The 21,315-nt window shown below is 39.1% G+C and overlaps 1 protein-coding gene across 1 annotated transcript; it reads left to right on the forward strand.

The window, feature by feature from the left end:
* The first annotated feature begins 1,981 nt into the window (after positions 1-1,981).
* AGA (aspartylglucosaminidase) lies at positions 1,982-20,726 on the forward strand. Its single transcript, XM_087724562.1, has 9 exons — positions 1,982-2,227; positions 3,645-3,798; positions 5,582-5,694; positions 8,278-8,390; positions 12,060-12,177; positions 14,111-14,186; positions 16,856-16,963; positions 18,527-18,660; positions 19,279-20,726. Exons 1-9 carry the CDS (start codon positions 2,083-2,085, stop codon positions 19,377-19,379), a joined length of 1,062 nt encoding a protein of 353 aa, XP_087580688.1. The 5' UTR covers positions 1,982-2,082; the 3' UTR covers positions 19,380-20,726.
* The last annotated feature ends 589 nt before the right edge of the window (positions 20,727-21,315 follow it).

Genomic DNA, 21,315 nt, shown 5'->3' on the forward strand with positions numbered 1-21,315 from the left:
GCTGTTGTAATTGGAAGCTGTCTCTTACAACTGCAGTATTATCTTTTAAATTTTCCTCTGTAGGTCAGTACAATTATAGTCCTGCTATTGCTTAGACCTTCAGATGACTAACTAAATAAATGGCCATCTTGTTACTCTATATGCCAAATGCATTAATACGCAGAATCCAATTTTCTCAGTAAGCATGCAGCTTTAGAGCCTAATAGAACACTATTTGGTTCACAAATCAACTAAACTGTAATTTATTTTGGTTGATTTTGGCTTAGCATGCTTTGTGAATTCAGTCAGAATTGATGTTTTAGTTATTCAAAGGTGGTTTATATAAGGCATAGTTAAACAATTATGGCTTATTAGTAGTGCATCAACTCAATTACATATAAAATCCAATCTTTCCTCCAATCTGCAATGGTTGTCAGTCTGCTTTCAGGTCCAATTCAAGATGTTGATTTTAATGTTTATAGCCCTTCAAGGCTTGGGACTGGGTGAAAAACTGCTTATTTCAGCCCATCTTATTAGATTGAGCAGAGAAGGCATACTGTGGGTTCTAGCAGCTGAAGATCTAAACTTGATGATCCCAGCAGACCTTCTCTGCTGTGGCAGTGGCACTCACCATTAGATTAGCTCCATTCCTTTTGATAGTCCTGAAAGCGATCAAGATCTGGCCATGTTATCAGGCCTGAGGCTCCCAGGGAACCAGAGATATCCTTGGATGTCTCCATCACTGAGAACGGTTGTATCTTCTCTTTGCCTAGTATATTGCATATATCAGGGGTCCCCACAGCCCACTACCGGGTTACGGCCTATTTGCAAGCAGGCTGCATGAGGGCCCTGCTGGTGCATGTGCATGCATGCAGGTGCACAGCCCTTGTGCGAATGTTGTAGGGGCTCACAGCTCCAGTCGCACGAGCGTCACAGGCCATACTCACGGCAGAGCGTGTACCTAGCCTCACACAAAACCCTTCTGGGCCGGCAGGTACATATGATAATTGTATATTTTGTATTATTTCTTATATATATATATAATCAGCACAAACACACAAACACACATACCATATATATCATTCTATGTGTATGGTTCTTATCCAATTGCTGTCTGCTGCCCAGACTTCTTTTTGGGGAGATTGGCAGCTATATAAATTTGATTAATAATAAAAGTATTTGGGAATTAGGTATGTCTAGTCTAGTGAAAAGAAGGACTGGGGGTGACATGATAGCAGTGTTCTAATATTTGAGGGGCCACCACAAAGAAATCAATCTATTTTCCAAACCATCAGAAGGCAAGGAACAATGGAGGGAAATTAATAAAGGATGAAAGCAAGCTAGACCAAAGGAGAAATTTCTTAACTGTAACAATTAACCAGTGGAACAGCTGTCCTTCAGAAGTTGTGGATGCTCCATCACTTTTAAGATGAGACTTGTCTGGAATGCATAAGGTCTCCTGTTTGAGCAGGGGATTGGGCTAGAAGAAATTAAAATTCTAATGCAAACTTCAAAGATAATGAGATATGTAATTAATCCTACTGATAGAATGCTGATACTTGGACTTGACTTTGTCTAAGATATCATGCCCCGGTACTGGTTCAATCTCTATTTGGAGCCCAGAGCCCGTGGGTTAAGCAAACCACGTCTGAGTTAAACACGAGCGAGCCTACAAACGCAGTCAATGAGCTCTACAAATAATTTAGAGCCGCATTCTCTCAATTTCCTACCCCCAACATCCTTAGTCAGCTTCTTCCTTTCTGAAAGCTTACTTGCTTGCTGGCTCCCACGACCCACTTCCGAACTAGGCTTCTCACAGCCTACTTAACTACCCACTTCCGAACTAGGCTTCTCACAACTCCAACCCCTGAGAGACATCAGAGGGAAACTAGGAGCGCTTCCGCCGTCCGATCTAGGCTCTAAGCAGCGGCTGATGTTAACATCCGAATGCGCAGCTCTAGGGAACTCTTCCTGGTCTATTCCCTGCGCATGCGTCCCTCTTGCCATTGGTCACGAGAAGCGGGAGAAACAGAAAGGCGGTAGGGATTCGTTTGTCGCTGGGCGGCCGAGAGTCGGTGTTCAATCCTCGACTTGGTTCTTGCCATGGGACGCGACAGCCGGTGTCGGGGATGCTGCTGGTTCTTAGTGTTGTTGCACGGGGTGGGGGGCCTGGCCGCAGCAAGCGCTGGGGCGCCTCAACTGCCTTTGGTCATCAACACCTGGGCATTTAAGCATGCTAACGAAATAGGTGCTACTTCTTTTTCTTCTGTCCTTGGTTGGGGAGGCACCAACTTGGGTCTATTTGTCACCATAATCTGGACTTTCCGAAAGTAGCTGCCTTATAAGTGATTACCGTATACTTAGGGATAATTGTAATTTTTGTATTACTTGGCATGTGTTTGGTTTGCACTGAAAATAGATTTCACGTTTAAGCACCTGCATCTTTACATGCTAAGCAAAATGCTACCGATTATTGCTCTCTGTTTGGTTATTGGTTAAGATACCTGGCTAGAAACTGGGAGCTTGCCAGTTCTAATGCTGCCTTAGGCACAACTCCACCTTGGGCCAGTCACTTTCTCTTAGCCCTAAGAAGACAGCAAGGGTAAATCACTGCTGAATAGCCTTGCCAAGAAAACTGAAGGAACTTTCAGTCCGAGAACTGAACATGATTGAAAGGAGAAGGGGGGGGGGATTCTCTCTATATTATGATTTAAAGACCATCATTGTAATACAGATTAACATTCCTTTGAGATAATTACCCCATTCCCTGGCAGTTGCTAAAACAATGATGTATACACTAACTTGTACATTTGATGTGTACATTTGGTGAAATAAAATTGATCTTGGTTATTCTCAGAAAGATAAGCAGCAGCATAGAATGTGCTTGATACTTAAAGGGAAAGCTATTAGAAAATCTTATCATTGGTTGGAAGATTTTAAAATACATCTCAGATGATGATAATGGCAAGTCATTCCATATATTGTTGCCAAGAAATAAAATTGTCATGAATTGAGCTTCAACAAAACTTCTTAAATAAGATTTTACATTTGGTGAATTGAGCATTTTGATTTTAGTTGTTGCTAATAGTAATTAGTAGGGAAAGCATAACTACCTTTGTAAGCCTTAATCAGTATAATGAGACCTACTTTGGGGTGAATATTTCAAGGAATGTGCTGTTCTTAATATAAGTAATGTTGGAATATTCCTGGATCTAAATTTAGTTTAGCATGTGTTCTGTAACAGTTGAAAGAAAAAAAAGTGATTCTATAAAATCAAATAGCCCTTTTTAATTCTATTTTACTAATGGCAAATTTTAAAGAGGATATATAAGTAACCAAGAAGTTATAAAAATTAATCTTTCTCCAATTGGGTTATTTTAAAAAAACATGAGACTGAAGTGCTTTGAATGGTTATTCATTAGATTCAGACTATAAATTTATGCTTACTTACCTTGGAATAGTACTTATAAGAAAAATCCTGTGCATTTCTATTGACAATTTTTGATTATTTTTGAACATACGATTTTTGACATGTGCACATATTTTATATTGAGCCAGTTGCATGTTATAAAAATGGGTGTAAAATTCGCATGTACTTTTCTTATTAGAGAAATGATGTGCATTTCAATCAGCTGTAATAAGTGTGGACATGCTTTTGATTGCAGCTTGGAATACCTTACAAGCAGGAGGTTCGGAACTTGATGCAGTAGAAAAAGGTTGTGGGCAGTGTGAAATAGAACAGTGTGATGGAAGTGTAGGATTTGGCGGAAATCCAGATGAACATGGAGAAACAACTTTGGATGCCATGATTATGGATGGGTAAGACATCCTACAAACAGAGATTTTTTCCCCAAATCCAGTAATTTCTGAAAGGAGGAATGGAGATCCTTGGCCTTCTTTTGCATGATGAAGCAATTTCTTGCCAAATTAAGATGTAAACACTGGAACATTAATGTTAGGCCCTAAGACAAGCATTTCTCTTTAAAAAAAAATGAAATCCTCCATGCCCACTATCCAGAAGAGTGATATGGTCCCACCTAATTTGTGGCCTTCTACAAACACTTGTTAAGCAAATGTTTTGCTCGTTCACCAATAGGTTTCCCATTTCTGTTTTACAGTTTAAAATTGAACTGCAGATATACCCGAATACAGCAATCAATTCTATGTTAATGCCAACTCCATTAAAAAGTATGGTAGTAAAAACTACTGGGATCAGAAATCCATGTGTGCATCTAAGAATCAGGATATTGTGCTTGGTATTATGAAAGTTAAAAGAAAAATAGAGGGCAATTGGATAGCTGAGATTTGCTGCTATTTATTGACATAGTGTTCTGCTTAAGTGAACATGCCAAATGGAGTATTTAGATTTTATTTATATTGTATAGTAACCTCTGCTGTTTACCTAAACTTTGATTATGTGCCATCATGGATTGACTTCATGCTTTAGATAATCCTGTGTGGATTATATATTCTAGGCCTGTACAACTGGCATTATTCACTCATCCTTCCCAGGAACAAACCTGCAATGATAAAGTAGCACAGCAGGACTCGGGGAAGGGAGGTGTCCCAAATTATTCATTGTTCAAATCTATATTCCCTCATCATACTATTCTTTGATCTGTGAAAGTGTAACAAGAATCTTTTTTCTTTTTTAAAAAATCATACAAAACTATATTGAAGTTATTCTCCTCAGCTTTTGCTATAATAAAGTTATTTGACCATCTTTAACTTGTATCTTTGAAAACTTTCCACAAAAAGTTTCCTAGTAATACAGTGTCACATGTAAATATTTTTTAGCATGTTATGTGGTTTTAGTTTGTTGTTATATTACGTACTTCCTTCCATCACCATCCGTGTTGGAACAAGATGTTTTTTCACTACAAAATGGTTCCTTCCCAAGTACTGCATTCCATAGTGTAGATAGTATAATAGTCTGAATTCTTGTTTTTTGAGCCAAACATTCTTAAATTCTCTAAGTATTTTAAGAAATTCGAATAGTACCCCACAGGGCAAAAATCTTAAGTATCTTAAGGAGATAATCAACCAATAAGAGTATCTAGTTTAGAGTGCTTTGAAATGGATATTGCATCTTGGGTGGTAAATTTATATGTTAGAATACATGGTGCGCATAGCAAATATTTCTTCCTCTGATATATCTACTGGTGAGTTTATATATAAAGTATTTTAGAGAGGAGGAAGATAAACTTGTTTCATGGATGGCAGCCTTGCAATTTTGAAAAGATCAAAGAAACCTGCTGATATTAGCAAAATACTTTTTAATTTAAAGTTTTCAATCCAATGTGGGCTTTGTATTCTCAGCTTTTAAACCCCTGGTTTTGCTTTATCCAAACGCTGCCATATGATTAGAGCTAAACGTGTTTTTTAGTTGTAGCAGAAGTCTGTAGCTTGCAGTTATCCAGATTGCAGCCTACAAGCATAACCTATTAGTTAGCAGACTAGCAGTCTGAAATTGATTATTGAATATCTATGTATCTATATACATTTTTCATTAATACCTATAGTTTGACATAATTGGTTTTGTTTTCTGTATTTTGAGAGTAGCACTTCAAATATTTCTTCCTTGTTTTTGTTTATGATCTAGTAACACAATGCAGGTTGGAGCAGTAGCGGATCTCAGACGCATTAAAAATGCTATTGGTGTCGCACGGAAAGTGATAGAACATACTAAGCACACTTTTCTAGTTGGCGAGTCAGGTAATTTTTGTTGTTGTAATCTATTTGTAAATATTAGTTACCATGAGAGAAGCTCAGAACTGGAGCTAAGAAGGCCTCAGAACCCATGGACAAATCAGCAAAACTGACTACTCTGATTAAAGAAAAGAACATAAGTACTTTTGTTTCCACATATAAACCGCTTCTGAATTTCGTGCTTGATGTGGAAAAGAATGTAACTAACTTTGGGTTTTATAGATTAGATTGATAGATTTTTTATAGAAATGACTTGTTTATTTTATTACGAAAAATAAAAAGCTGTGATTTGATGTTAATGCCCTATTCTACTGCAACAGAGAGAATTGGAGGTCAATGCTTCTTTTTCTTTTCTTTTCATACCTTTCCTAACTTCTCTCCCCCACTTTCCCTTCCCCTCTCACTGCTCTTTTATTTACTTTTGTATTTTGCATTTCATAATACTTTATAATCTAATAAAAATGTTTGGGGAGAAAAAGAACCCAGTGGACAAATGAATTGAACATAATGATGATGATTCTTTCATTCTTGTTCCAGTTTTCTGGCTAGATGACACACATAAAGTAATAACCAACAGTAAAATATTTGTTCTTCTAGGTTCGTGATGATGAACCTATGGCACACGTGCCACAGGTGGCACCCAGAGCCATTTGTTAGGGCACACGAGGCATTGCCTTGTCAATTCCCTTTGGCCTTCTTTGAGGCTGTTTTTTGCCTCGGAACCCAAAAAACCAGCCCTACAGGTAAACCTTCAGGAACGGACTTCCAGTTTGCTCATAGGGCCGTTTTTCGCCTCCAAAGTCTTCAGGGAAGCTCCTGAAACCTCCTGAAACCTCCGGAGGGGCGGGAAGGCTGTTTTCGCCTCCCCATGTTCCTAGAAAGCCTCTAGAGTCTGGGGAGGGCGCAAAATGTGCACCAAAAGCAAGGGGGAGTGGTGGTCGCATGTGCATGCACTGGGTCGCGTGCATATTATGGGTGTGGCACGCCTGCGCTCCCCCCACTTTTGGCACGTTCGCCATCACTGTTCTAGGTGAAAGCAAAATAATGAAAAAGAGGCCACAAGCTTCATGAGCTCAGCTTGGGCTACTAGTACCTTGTTAGCATTTCTGTTGGAATAATTATTAAATTATATTATTATATAATTTGGAGGCGGAGCTAACAGAAAAGACAAGCTTGCCTGGCAGCTGGATCTGCTTATATGGACGCTAGTACTGTGGAGTGTGGCAGGCTGCTACTGGGATTTTTAGATGATTAACTGGCCTGTGGGAGCTTTGAACTGTTTGAATTGCTACTGGTCTCTCTGTGCCAGGGACCTCAGGAAACATTGCAGGATTGGACAGTTACAAGAATACTCCGTGCAGCATAGCCTTCCTTTGGGCTGGTCCTCTGACTATTCCTTGAAATCTTTGGAATGTTTTATAATCTGATCTTGGGAGACTATTTGGAGGACTCTGGGTAGAACATCTGGCAGAGGTTCTTGCCCTGTTATTTGGGAATGGTTTGACCCTGCTGCTACTGAGGAAGCGGACAGCATCTTAAGGAGTATGTGCACAAACACTTGTGTTTTAGACCCATGCCCCTCCTGGCTTGTAAAGATTCCTGGGAGATGACATGCAAGTGGGTTCTGGCACTGATTAATGTTTCCCTACAGGAGGGGTTAGTGCTCAACACTTTGTCCACCCTCTTAAGAAGCCATTGCTGGATTCTATCCTGACTATAGCAACATGCTTTACATGGGGCTGCTCTTGAAAAGCACCCAGAAGTTCCAATTGGTCCAAAATGCAGATGGCATGGCATGCACAAGTATCACCTCTGCTGCGGGAACTGCATTGGTTACCAACTTGCTTCCTGGTGCAATTCAAGGTGCTGGTTGTCATCTTTAAAGCCCTTCATGACTTAGGACCAGTTTATCTCAGGGATCATCTCTTGCCGGTCACATCCACCTGACTTACTAGAGCGGGAAGAAAGGAATGTTGCGGGTCCCATCCGCTAAACTGGCGGGATCCTGAAGAACGCCCTTTTCTTCGGAACATCATTTGTGCAGAAATTAGACTGGCCCCACAGTATTTCAGAAAGCCCTGAACACGTGGTTGTGCCAGCAGGCCTGGTGAACCCAAGGTGCAATGGAACCCATCGATTGGCTTATTGAATCATGTGCTGTAGCCGGGGTGGTGGGGTGGTGGTGTTATTTATTTTTTTTGTATGTTTATTTTTTCTATATTGTGCTTTTACTGTTTGTAAGCTGCCTGAAGTCGCTGTGAGTGAGTAGGCAGCTATAAATTTTCTAAATAAAAAATATATTATTAAATAAGCAATAAATGGGTTTAGTTTTGGCAGCCATGAAATCTCAGGCAGGAGCTTGTATGGTCTGTGTAAATGTAAATGCACATTACATTTTGTTGTATCTTTTCTGGGAGATAGAACATGTAATCTCTCAGCATCCCTTATAGTCTGTGACCAAGAAATGAAAAGAAAATGTGCAACAGTATAACAATTTAAAAATTCTATACTATAGGTTCTTATGCTGTACGTTATGATTTTAGTCAAACATTAACTACCGGAATACTTGTGGGTTTTTTTCCTATAAAGCTTCACTCTTTGCAGAAAGCATGGGATTTCCAAGTGAAGATTTAACTACGCCAAACTCCGTTTCAATGTATATAAAATGGCTCAATCAAAACTGCCAGCCAAACTTCTGGAAGGTAAAACATTTAAAAATAAACCTTACTGTTATTTGTCATAAAAAAATACTGCATATTTCATATCTTATGTTCGTCACTTTGAGACAAGATGACTGATTACAATGCACTTTGCTGAATATAGTTTTTCTGAGTCACCAGAAAAGGCCATCTTGATGATATAATTTAATATTTTGTAATAGTTTTTAAAATTTCAATTATTACATATACCAATGATGGTGAACCTTTTAGGCACAGAGTGCACAAACCTGAAGGTGCGGAAACCTGACAACCAGCACCAGAAACTCAATGAGAAGTCTATGTAAAAGTGAAGCCAGTGCATTTAATATTTCTTAACAGCCATGTTGAATTGTATCGCCAAGTCTATTTTGTATTTTTTGATAGTCAAGATAAAGAGAAGGGAGCAGTGACAAAAGGTTTATTCACTCAAATAATTGGGTATATGTCTATCAAATGTTTTCAATAGTTCGTTGTGGTTGGTATTAACCAATAGCATTTCTGTTCTCCATAGGAGCTTGTGGAAGTGTCCAGGATTATTCTCACGTCCAATCTGCCCAGAGACTGAGTTAAATTTGAAGCCATGCCTCTGCTTCCTGTGTTTGGCTCCACTTTCAACTCAGTCTGGCCCAAGAGAGAGATCTTTTTCTGTTGGGTCCCAGATTGGATTTGAGAACTTCTTCCTGGACCCTTCCCTAACCCCACCCCCCTTACCTCTATTGGCCTTTTCCTACTTTGTGGCAGTTCATCTAAGCCATTGAAGCTTAAGCTCCTTGCGGGCCACGTGGAGTCCATGGAGTGCAAGTCCTCAGGGAAGAGGGTAGAAAGGGCTGGGCAGTCCCTAATGGCCAGGATTAGCCATTCTCCACCTAGATCAAGCTCCCCCCATGATATTTCCCCCATTGCTGATCCCTCTAATAGATCCCCTGGGTATAGTGCTGGGATGAGGGATTCTTGTCTCCCCCTCTTTTCTCTGGGGACCCAGGGCAGGGGACTGGGGATCCCTTTGCTTACGTGCCTCAGCTTCGTACTTTAATCGAGCCATGTTGCTGTGGCTGCCCTATAGGTGCAGGAGCATATTCCCCTGGATGACCAATGGTTGCAGCAGAATTTGAACAAACTAATGGCTGCCACTCAGTTTTCTTCAGATGCCACTCTTTATGCAGTGAAATATGTGTCCAGAGCCTTGGCGATATTGGTGACCTCCAGGAGGCTTTTATGGCTTCGCAACTGGCAAGCAGATGCCAAATCTAAATGGCACCTGGCGGCATCTCATTATTCAGAGACCCAATTGTTTGGGGTGCCACTGGACCCCATTCTTGTGGAAAATAAGAATAAAAAGAAGGTTTTGCCCATGGAGGCCAAGCGGTCGGACCAGAAGCCTGCTCTGTATTACTGTAGACCTTCCTTCCAGAGGGTCACCTTCTAGAAATTATAAACAAGCAAGGGGGCACTCACTCGATGGCCCTGTGGCATGTCAGTCTGTGTTCAAGAGTGAGAAAACACTTTATTGCCACTTTAACGTGGAAACAAATGAGAATGGATGCCTTAAAGTTGGTGTCAGACAGTATCTCCCAGTTAGTTGGCCATTGTGATTCTTGTAAGAGTTGCAGGGCTTTACTAGTCTTTCAGTACCAAAGTAGAAACATTTTCTAGCAACAGTATACACGTAGTCCTCAACTTACAACAGGTCATTTAGTGACCGTTCAAAGTTACATCATCACTTAAAAAAGTGACATAACCATTTTTCACACTTATGACCGTTGTAGCATCCCCGTAGTCACTTGATCAAAATTTAGATATTTATGACCTTTGCAGTGTCCTGGGGTCATGTAATCACCTTTTATGGTCTTCTTACAAGCAAAGTCAATGGGGAAACCAGATTCGCTTAACAACCATGTTACTAACTTAACAACTACAGTGATTCACTTAACAACTGTGGCAAGAAAGGTCGTAAAATGGGGCAAAACTCACTTAATAAATGTCTCACTTGGCAACATACATTTTGGGCTCAATTGGGATTTGTAATTTGAGGACTACTTTTAACTAGGAAACTTCCCTAAATGTATAATGTTTCCAAAGAGTTAAGCAGACTTGAAATAATTTACAGGAGCCAAAGATTGGGGGAAAGAGGGTTTTTTACATTTCTTCAACCTTCAGTTAAAGCAACATTATCTTGATTTTAGTTTATTGAAAGCTTTTCCCTGGGGTTACTTTAGATCATGGGTGTCAAACTCTCGCTGTCATATTGCTGTCATGTGATGTTTTTTCCTTTCATGGAGCTGGGGTGGGTGTGGGCTGCGTGTGACACATCCGGCCCATGGGTGCCAGTTTAGATCCTGGATTTTATGATCACGTGGGAATAAGCGGAGAAGCTTTAGATGGCAACATATATTACTTTGCTAAAATAACTGAAATGACCAATCATTTCCAAATAGATGGCAGCATTTAATTGACTTTTTGTTTACTCAAAATGGAGGGCTGGATGCTTTTAATATTTGAATGAGAAACCCAGAGGCAGCTAGAAGGTTTTTAAAAATCCAGAACAGACCCAGAAAATTCACCTGTACTGCTCCCAAGAAAATAATATGAAAATGTATATGAAATCAGTTTTAAAAAGTGAGCATTCCTGAGTTTTTAACTCTCTACCCCAATCCATCTCTTTCATTCTGTATGACTGTTGCAGCAGGGCCAGCTTCATTAGGCCCTATATTTCAAACTCAGATTGGGTGGTAGCGGTATATGCTATGCTGTGCATGTACCCTATATGTTATAACTATGTTTTGTGGATTAATTTTGACATACCCTTACGATTCTAGATATTACTAGGATAGTCAATACCCGGGGGCCTTTTATGATCTTGAATTAGATGCCTTGCATCTAATCAGCTCCATAGGTAGCCTTAGCCAATATTATTGAGTGTAACAAATGTCACATTCAGGCCGTGTTCTGTAAGTTACCCTTCAAAGAACAGAAAGCAGTGCTGTAAAGTGGAAATCTAGGACATATTCTAAGGAAGTTAAGACACAAGAGCTTATAAATGTTGCAAGAGAACTTTGTGATTAAGCTAACCTCTTCATTATCTTCCTTATGAAAGCAGGAAAGTCAGGTATTGTATTTTGCATTTAGTACCTGGATTGCATGTAAAGTGGAAATAAAATATGCTGAATTATGAGGTTTAAATCTTACAGAAACTAGCACTGTAGTTATATATGAAGTTGTCTCATCACAATCAGTAGGGATGCTGATAAGGTCTGGGAGGAACTCATCTTAAATTACAGTTGTAGGGGCAAGACGTATTATGCTGAGGGTTTTTTTTGCACATAGAATGTTGATATATTTCATTTCTCTTCTGGGTATTAGTCTTAGGACAGATTTGCAAATCACAAAGCAACATGAGATCTGAACATTTTTGTAACTGAAGTGTTTTTAGTACGTACTGAGTTCCTCCAATGGAGATATATGTTTTATCTTTTCTTTGTTTAATGTCTCTGAACTGCAATAATTTGCTTTAGATGAAAGTTCTTTGTCCTTGGCATATACAAGCCTATATTTTTCTTTCACCGAGGTAATTTAGTTCTTTTCTCTTTTTCAAAGTCTAGGAAAAATAACCATAGGTTTCTTTGAAACACCTCTTAATTAAAGATTTTAATGTGAATAAAACTTTGATTACAGAATGTTATACCAGATGCTTCAAAATCATGTGGTCCCTACAAACAGACTGCAGAGTTCAGTAACAAAGAACAAAGCGCTTCAGTCAGAAGAATTGAAGTTCATAACCACGATACTATTGGTATAGCAACTATTCATACTTTTATACTTATGTTTGTTGCAGCTAAAATCTCATGCACAATGAAATATCAATTGTGTATAAAGTAATGGACATAATACAAAGGACATCTACCAGGAAATCGATAATGTTACTGATTTTGTGATTTATGTGTTGAAATCTGCTTGATGCTTATTGTAGGCATCTGGCATATTCTTCTCTAATTAGTTTTAGAGTATTATATTTGGTTTTTCAACCCTTAGCATTCCCTCCTCAAATATAGTGATAATGGACTTTATATCCACTTATTGGGGTATACAGATGCACACAGCCTAAAGAGAAGCTTTTATTAGCAAAGCTGGGTTGTGATCTTGTGAAATGTAGGTTCATTTTGAACAGCATTTTTTTTTTGCTTGCTTAAAACATTTAACAAGAGTATCCTTTAAAACAAAATGAAAGATTTCTTGTTGGATGTTCTGAAACTCTGCAGCCTAATGAAACTTGGGGATTTGGATAGAATTAACATTAACATTTTCACATTTTTTAAAAATTTACTCAAATGAGTAGGAGGGGAACTATCTGTGTATTTGGATTTAGTCTCTGCCATCTGCGTAGCAATTAAATATGGAATTTACAAAAGCACTGGAGTGACTTGGGAGTGTACATCTCATTGCCAGACACTTAAGGCAACACTTCAAGTGTGATGATTACACTCGTCATCATTTAGCAATTAGCATTTTTAAAATGTCAAATGCTACGTTTCTTACCAAGCAAAAGGTATGACCTCGTAAGCACTTTGGCAGCTTACTTGAGCCAGACATTTTTCACTAGGAACAGTGATGTGCAGGAAAAGTAGCTGAAATAGGGTATGCTAGTGTATCTTAAATTAGATACCCTAGGCAAGTTGCCCACTTGGCAGATAGGATGAGATTAGATTCTTGTATTCATTCAGTAGTAAGACATGATGCTCTCACTGCTTGTTGTATGAGCAGCATAGAAATATTAGTAGAAATGAAGTAAGTTCCTTAAACTCTGTATTTTCACAAAGAGGTAAAGCAAATTATAATTAAAATCAAGATTTCAATCTACTACAGGGATATTGGTCACAATATGAATTTAAGTTGTCTGTTAGAGGGAAAAACATCAGAGTGCTAGATTCATCATCTCATGTGCACTTAAAAACTAAGTATAGAATAGAAATAAGAAATATTAAATGTATTTGAATGTATAGAAACACCATTAGACACATCAAAAACCTAAGCACCTCTACCTATAGGGGAAAAGCAAATTAGCAATCATCTTACAACAGAAATAAGTTGGACCCTTCAAAACCTAAATATATATAACAAAATTATGCAATATACATTAAAGAAATCCATCATCTGGATGACACCAGAAATTACAAATCCGAACTCAGTTTATTAAAATGTAATAATTATTTCAACCTTCATGCCATCCCACCCCTGGATAGTTTCTAGAGCCACTTCCAACATTTCCCAATTATTGGAGCAGAATATATTAGGTGATTTATGTAGAGAATGTAGAATCATCTAATCATTCAATTGCACCCATAATAAAATATTGTGAGCATAAATCTACATTCAGATAACCTTGATGGAGCTAAATGTTTCTAACTTAATTGGGCAGAATTTGAAGATGGAACAATCTTAATGGTCATGTGTCTTCTCTGATGGAAGATTCCTTTTGGCTAGTGGAATATCCCTTGAGCAAACCTATTTCAAAAGTAAAATGTCTTCTGCCTTATTTTTCTGAGAGGCCTCTGGAAGAAAGATAATTTCCAAGTGTGATCGATACAATCAAGCATGTTGGGAAAAAATTGTAGCTGCCATCTAATATAGTGGAAGCCCTGTCCATTTTGAAGGATGGGCAGCTTAGTATCCTCATTAAATGAGGAAAAGCTTCATCAAAATGCTTATCAATTCTTTTTCATTTGTAGGTATGATTGTAATTGGTCAGAATGGAAATATTGCTGTAGGGACATCTACAAATGGTGCAAATCACAAAATCCAGGGGTTTGTATAATTGTTTATAAATCTTGGCTCTATGTGTGAAGTACATTTTATTTAGTGTGATGCAAATATTTTCCGACAATGTGTTTACCAACTATTTGTGTAATAGGGATCACTTTTATTTGGTGTTCTAAGCTAGACGTGGGGTTTTTCCTATGTTGTCATCTTTTATTTACTTCTTAGTAACATTTATTTTAATAGTGAGCGTTTTGAATAAAACTGCTACTCCCTAATGATGAATAAGTACTTGAGATAAACATCTCCAGTTCTCAAACCTCGACATTGTTAGATCAGCATGACCATAGAAATGTTACAATGTTTTTAACCATAAATCACCTGAATATCCTTGAGGTGGGATCTGTTATTAATCAACCATCTCCATTGCGCTGTTGCCCCACTGGGGCCCCAAGTTGACTGACATAGCCACATCTTGAGGCCCTTACGAAAAGATAGGAGGGTTGGGGTCAATCTCACATCAGGGAGTAAGATATTCTACACCAGACATGTCAAGTTCAAGGCCCATGGGCCACATTCAGACCGTGATACATTTAGATCTGGCCTATGGGGCCACTCTGGAAATGTCAAGGGACCGGCCCACCCCAACCCAGCAGGGTGCCCCCCTTGGGCCTGTACACTTCACCCCTTCCTCAACAGCCCCCTACCCCAAATAAGCTTGGAACCACACTTTCTTTTCCCATGACAGCTGTCCTGTGCCTCTCCTGTTGTTGCCTCCATGGGGCAGGCAGATACATTGACAGTCCTGATCACTGCCAGCCTGCTGCCCTGCTTCTTTACTGTCTCCCTCAGACTGGGCCAAGGCTGCTGGGGGCGGCTTGAAGAGGAGGAATAGGAGGAATGGCTGGCCGAGGTGTATGAGCCCAACTCCTGCAGGACCAGTGACACTGATCCTGGCGCTGCTGCTAGGGTCCCAAAAAGGCAGTGGGGAAAAATGAAGTCACCATAATTTTTACCCCTTCCCTGTGTTAGCTGCGTCTTGGGATGATGGCAGCTGGGGAGAGTTATGAGTGGTAGCCAGAGAGAGCTGGAGGGGAGGCCAAAAGAGCGCCGCTGCCATCCCTTATCCTCTTCCACTCTTCCTCCAGGGAGTGCTTGGCTTCCTAGGTGGCTCTGCTATGGGCGTTGAACCACCACACTGTGCTTACAGCAGAGACGTCAACAGGGAGTGTAGGCAGGGCATGTGTGCACTTTCTAGACCACATTCTAGCCTACTTTCACCAGCCGCCTCCATCTGCCAGCCTGTCCCAGACTGGTCCTCTCCAGATGTGCTGTGTTGGGCTATGGTTTTCTCTCCCCACCCCTTGTCCAGCAGCAAAGCTGCCTTTTGTGTGTAGGTATCAAACACTTTCCATGTTTATATTGCAAAATAAAATGGCCTCTCCAAGTAGCTGGTTCAGCTCCTTCCTTCTTTCCCTCCCCTCCTTCCTTTTCTCCTTTTTCCTTCTTTCCTTCCCTTCCTTCTTTTCCTCCTTTTTTCTTTCCTTTCTTCTTTCCTCCCTTATTGCCTTCTCCCGATGACTCTTTTTTTCGGCTGCTGCGGAGGAAGGCCCCAACACACTCCTCCAGCTTAAGAAGCCCTCACACAGTCCCATATACACTCATGCTTACCCCATTCCAAGCTGGGAGACTTTTATCCACATCTGAGCTTGGAAACTGCCAATCATGCCTGGGTCTGGGCGACACCTAGGAGTAGGTCCTTCTTTGTTGCCGCTCCGGCAGAGATCCGGGCCCTGCCCACTCTCATGGCCTTTCGCAAAGCTATTAAAACCTGGCTTTTCCGGCAGGCCTGGGGCTGTTGACCCCTTGACTGAGGTCCAGCCCCCTCCTGATTGGGTGTTTGTTGTGTTCCTTTTTAACTTTGTTGTGTCCCATTGTCTTTTTTAAAATTCTTTTTAATCTTTTTTTCATTTCTGTAAGCCGCCCGGAGTCCTTCGGGATTGGGCGGCATAGAAATTCAATAAATGAAATGAAATGAAAATGAAATGAGAAGACCCTCCTTCCTCTGTGGATAAAAGTTCCCAAAAATGGAATGTGATATGTGTGTGCATACACGCATGCACGCTCTTGGCTACCAGCAGTTTGGGTAGGCAAAGAATTGTTCCCACATTGAGTTAAGAGTTAGCCAGTGAGACTTGTTCCGTCCTGACCCCGCAGTCCCAAGTCAGCTGTGCCCAGTGAAGCCATGCTCACTCCAGCCATACCCATCTAGTTGCAGCTATACCTGCCCAGACACTGTGTGTCGTCCTAGTCTTACATGCAACTGGCCCTTTGAGGGCACCCATAATGCTGATGTAGCCCTCAATGAGATTCAGTTTGACACTCTGTTCTACACAAATGATACATTATATCTCTGAAATCCCAGGACCACATATGCTGCTCTGACTCACTTCATGAATCATAGGAGCCTGCTGTGACCACACTTGCTAAGTGATTAGATATTTATAGATTTGAAATATGAAATGTCTTCATATTTTAGAATACTATGCATTCTAAAATGGGTTGGAAGAATATAAATATCCCCAAGTGCTTTCCAAAGTCTTTTCATCAGGACCACACCTCTCTGATTTTTCAATACACTGGTTGTTCCTTTGCTGAGAATAAAGCTGCTCTTATATTTTAAAAATGAATTTATTGCATGTTATTTTCTTCCTTAGTCGTGTAGGAGACTCTCCAATAGCTGGAGCAGGGGCATATGCTGATAGTACAGCTGGAGCTGCCGCTGCCACTGGTAATGGAGATATCATGATGCGCTTCTTGCCCAGGTTTTTATACATTATTAACCTTTGATTATGGTTGAATACTTTCATTTATTTTTTTACACAGATAGGCAAATGCCAAATTGGGGAGGAATCAATCACTTTAAATAATAAACTAGAACATTTCAATTAAGATTTAATAGATTGTTTTTAAAATGTCATTCCTTGTTGATCACATTTATATCCTGCCACAATCTGAATTGACTTTGGGGTATGTTTTAAAGAAAAGCCAATCTAAATCAGCTTGTTATATAGTGCTGTCTCTGCACTGAAGATCTAATTCACTATTCTACAGTATCTTACTTTGGAAAGAGGCATATTTAATAGCAATAGCACTTAGACTTATATACCTCTTCACAGTGCTTTACAGTCCTCTCTAAGCAGTTTACAGAGTCAGCCTATTGCCCCCAACAATCTAGGTGCTCATTTAATATTTGTGATAGTTACAGCACCATTGTTTTTCATATTATATTGAATTATTCCTTCATTTTCAGATGGGAAGTAGCGAAACAAGATTGGATTAAATTGTAGAAAAACTTAATTGCTATCATTAAACATCAGCCAATTTAGAAATATTGGGTACAGTACAGGGGGGAAATCCTCCCAGTTCAGCTGAACCGGTAGGGACGATTGTCATTGGTTCTGCAAATCGGTAGTAAAAAAAAAAGCTGCCGCGGATCGCATGGCTGAGGACGATTATCAGAACCTTCCCCCCCCCCCCACTTTTGGAAGCATTTTTTCCTGCCTATTCGCCCAAACCGGCAGAAAAAAATGCTTTAAAAAGTGAAAAAAGTTGGCCACATCCATCCAGTCACATGACACTCCCCCACCAAGCCACGCCCACAGAACCAGTGGCAAAAAAAAAAATAGATTTCACCACTGGTGCAGTAGTTACTCTTAATGGGGCCCCATTAAAAGAGTTGGTTTAGGGTTTGAAGAAAACTGCTGCAGCAAGTAGCAAGGCCAAAGGTCCCTTGCTCAGCTTTTGCTGGTGTGCCAATTATGATCCTACCTGGACTAGTCTGGCAGTAGTATTTAATGCCATGATTGCCACTCAGCTGCAGTTCTGTAAAAGTTGCTCTGTATAAAATTGCCTTTGACTTGGAACAAGCAACTAATACAGAATATGGCAATGGACACCAGGTTCTCACCAAGCAATGGAAAATGAAAATGTGTTATAAATGCTATCAATAACAAAAACTAATACAATTGTACTTGCATCTTAATATCCTTAAATGCGATATTAAAACAAGTACACTGAATGGTTAAAAACAGGACAGATAATTTGAATACTATTCACAATAAGATGTTAGTTTATTTAAAAAATAGTTTTAAGAGATTTCTTTAATGCCAAAATGGGTGGGCAAGGATAAAATATCCATGCAAATGTAGTTGTAGTTCTGGTTGCTATTGCTTCATATCTCAGAAGAGGAGAAGATTGGAAGAAGAATCTCCTTGTTGTAGGGAAAAATTCTCAAAGAAGAAACATTTGAAAACATTCTTCTCAGCTAAAAGCTTCTTTGGACACTGAAGGATGTGGATTGTCAGTTCATTTTTCTGTCTTTGTAGTTATCAAGCGGTGGAATATATGCGACTGGGACTAGACCCAACGATGGCATGTCAGAAGGTTATTTCTAGAATCCAGAAATATCACCCTTATTTCTTTGGTGCTGTTATTTGTGCCAACACAAGTGGAAGCTATGGTACTTCTTTTAGTTTTTTCTTGGCATAGAACAATTTCTAAGTTCATATAGGTATGGTTGTGTTTACAATATCTATTGGTCATGCTAGCATTGATATGAATAAGTTTCATATGAAAGTGGCTAAAGGAAATGTTCACGTTCTTCTTCGGAAAGTAGCATCAGACCGAGGCCCACTTCAAAGCAATCAAAGATCAGTCATGCTGGGTGTCTCATTAATAAACCCTTGGATCACTGAGAAGTGTAATTTTGCTAATCAGTATGGCCTGTTGGGCTAGGTTGCTTAGTGCAGTTCTTTTATCTCTGATTTCCCGCAGTTCATATTTGAAAGATTAAATATACAAAGGTTCATTAAATTCACCAATATTAAGATGTAAATTGAAATAAAGTTGCAATTATACTTGCAAGAGATATGAAGTCTATCGAACTGCTTTGAGGCGGATTTCTTTTTAAAAGTGAAAAGGTTTATTAGAGAAAATTCAATAATGGTATAACTAAGTCTATAAAGAAATCATTACATCACAATAGAAAAGTAGAATCCCTAAATGTTAAGAGTATCAGGAGGCAGATTAATGCAGTAGCCATTGTTTATTCTCTCAACTTTTCTTTTTCCTCCCACAGGCGCTGCCTGCAATAGAGTCCCAGGATTCACACAGTTCCACTTTATGGCTTCTAACCCTATTCTGAAGCAGCCATCTGAGCAAATAATAGACTGCATTTAACTTTTTTTCCATCCCTTCTTCTCTTAATGGAAGTCCCTAAACTCAACCCAGTGGAAGAAATGAAGACTCTCAATTTAATCCTAATATACTCTTGGAATTAAACTGCACTGCGTTCAGTAGAAATTATTTCTATCTAAGTTTGTTACACAAATAAATGAATAGATTAGGTTCAGTCGAGTTGAACAAAAGCATAAAACAACTTTTCTTAATGACTTTCTGAGCTACTTTTTGCATTAACATTCATTTTTAAAGATGCTTTGTAAAATTAGAGAACTTAATGATTTTCCCCCTAAGTTAAGTCTCTGTTCTCTATTTTGCATGATATTCTAATATAAGAGAAACCAATCCTCAAATAGACAAAATGTAGCCTTTGGTTAAATTGTTTACCATTTTATCCTTAAAATAAATTCTTGTGTAGACTTCAAAAAGCAAGATTCAATAAATTCAATTTTTCTTTACAATACAGTATGAAATATTTTTTCTGCTATTAAAGTTGGACCATGAACCCCATAGCATTCTACCTCATTCCCACTCCTCAAATAACTACCAGTGCTTTCTTTAAACATGGTCTTGCCGCAATCTATTTAATTACCATAATTTGTGTTGCGTAACCATGAACCAGTAATTATTGCTCAGCCTGACCTACATTGCAATAATGGGCAAAATCAACGATGTTGGCTTTTGGCTTTCAAAAGAAAATTATGGCCTAATTGTGAAAGATAGTGAGGAAACCAGAAAACCTGGGAGAAGTCAATTGAGGGATTATATCTTAAATGGTAAAACTCCTAGAAGATGTCTGAAAAAAACACTCGAAATTCAACCATAATTCCAGGTTGATTAGAAGATGGGCTTTGGTCACTCATCCAGATGAGAAGGCCAAAGTACTAGCTTTTCTGTCAATCACTTATTATGAACTGAACTTGAAGTATTGCCTTTTTCCCCCAGAGTTTCTACTTGTCAAACTAGCATGCTGCAGATCTGGTCAGCCACAGAATGTCAGGCTGATGGGGACTAGATGAGCTTTTTCTGCAGCAGTGCCTGCTCTATGGAACATCCTCCTTTTGGAGATTAGAATAGCTCCAACCTGTTAACTTTTTGTAAAAATTTAAAAACCTGGCTCAGGTTCATGTACCAAGCCCCCCTCCCCCCTTTCCTGGCTATATTGTTAATGGACCAGATATTTGGCTCTTTTAAACACTTTGAACTAGATCATTTGAAGTTCTCTGTTTTTTTACTGTTCTTATTGTTTTTAAATTAATTTTTAATAGTAATATATGTTTTGAATTGTAAGCTGCCCAAAGAAATTTCCTGAGTCAGTTGTAGCAATCAAATAAAATGTTAAATACACTAGTGGTTTGTTGTTGTTTTTTTTTTTTTGGGGGGGGGGTTGCCAATCAGTTGAATTATAAGAACTATGAGACAAAAAAAATAGAAAAGAGAACCACATAAGTGCCTTGTAGCCCCTCAAAACACTTTCTCTTTAGCCTCTCAAATCAATCTTAAAAATAGGCCCACCAATATTTCAATAGAATAATTCAAAGGTCTTTGGGGACTATCAACGCAGACACTTAGTAGAAACATACCTGCTAAAAGACATTACAAGATTTTGGCCCAGGGTGCAACTATATCAATGAGATAATTATTTTGATTGTTTTAAAAGTAGACTCTCATGCTTATAAATAATTGTCAAATATTGAATGAGATCATAAGGTGTAAATAAACAATGTTGCTTTTTTCCGTTCTTTCCCATTAGTTGTGTTTATTGGAGCGGATGTGGATTTAAGTGAAAATACCTGGATGATACCCAGGTACTATCTTTAAGACTAGTAGTTTGGAGTTGGAAATGTGGCTTCTATAGCTCAGTTATATCTTTAAATGATTCCCACTAATCCTCAACATTAAAAATATATTAAATGTTCCCTTTAAAATGACTGAA

This window comes from Thamnophis sirtalis, unplaced genomic scaffold (genome assembly GCF_051295495.1).
Source record: "Thamnophis sirtalis isolate CommonGarterSnake01/CBP01778 unplaced genomic scaffold, rThaSir2_p1.2 scaffold_10, whole genome shotgun sequence".
NCBI lineage: Eukaryota > Metazoa > Chordata > Lepidosauria > Squamata > Natricidae > Thamnophis > Thamnophis sirtalis.

Coding starts and splice junctions, on each gene's coding strand:
- AGA (XM_087724562.1), top strand. CDS start 2,083: ATGGGACGCGACAGCCGGTGTCGGGGATGCTGCTGGTTCTTAGTGTTG. Junction 3,799..5,581: donor GATGCCATGATTATGGATGG/GTAAGACATCCT, acceptor TTTATGATCTAG/TAACACAATGCAGGTTGGAG. Junction 16,964..18,526: donor ATGATGCGCTTCTTGCCCAG/GTTTTTATACAT, acceptor CTGTCTTTGTAG/TTATCAAGCGGTGGAATATA.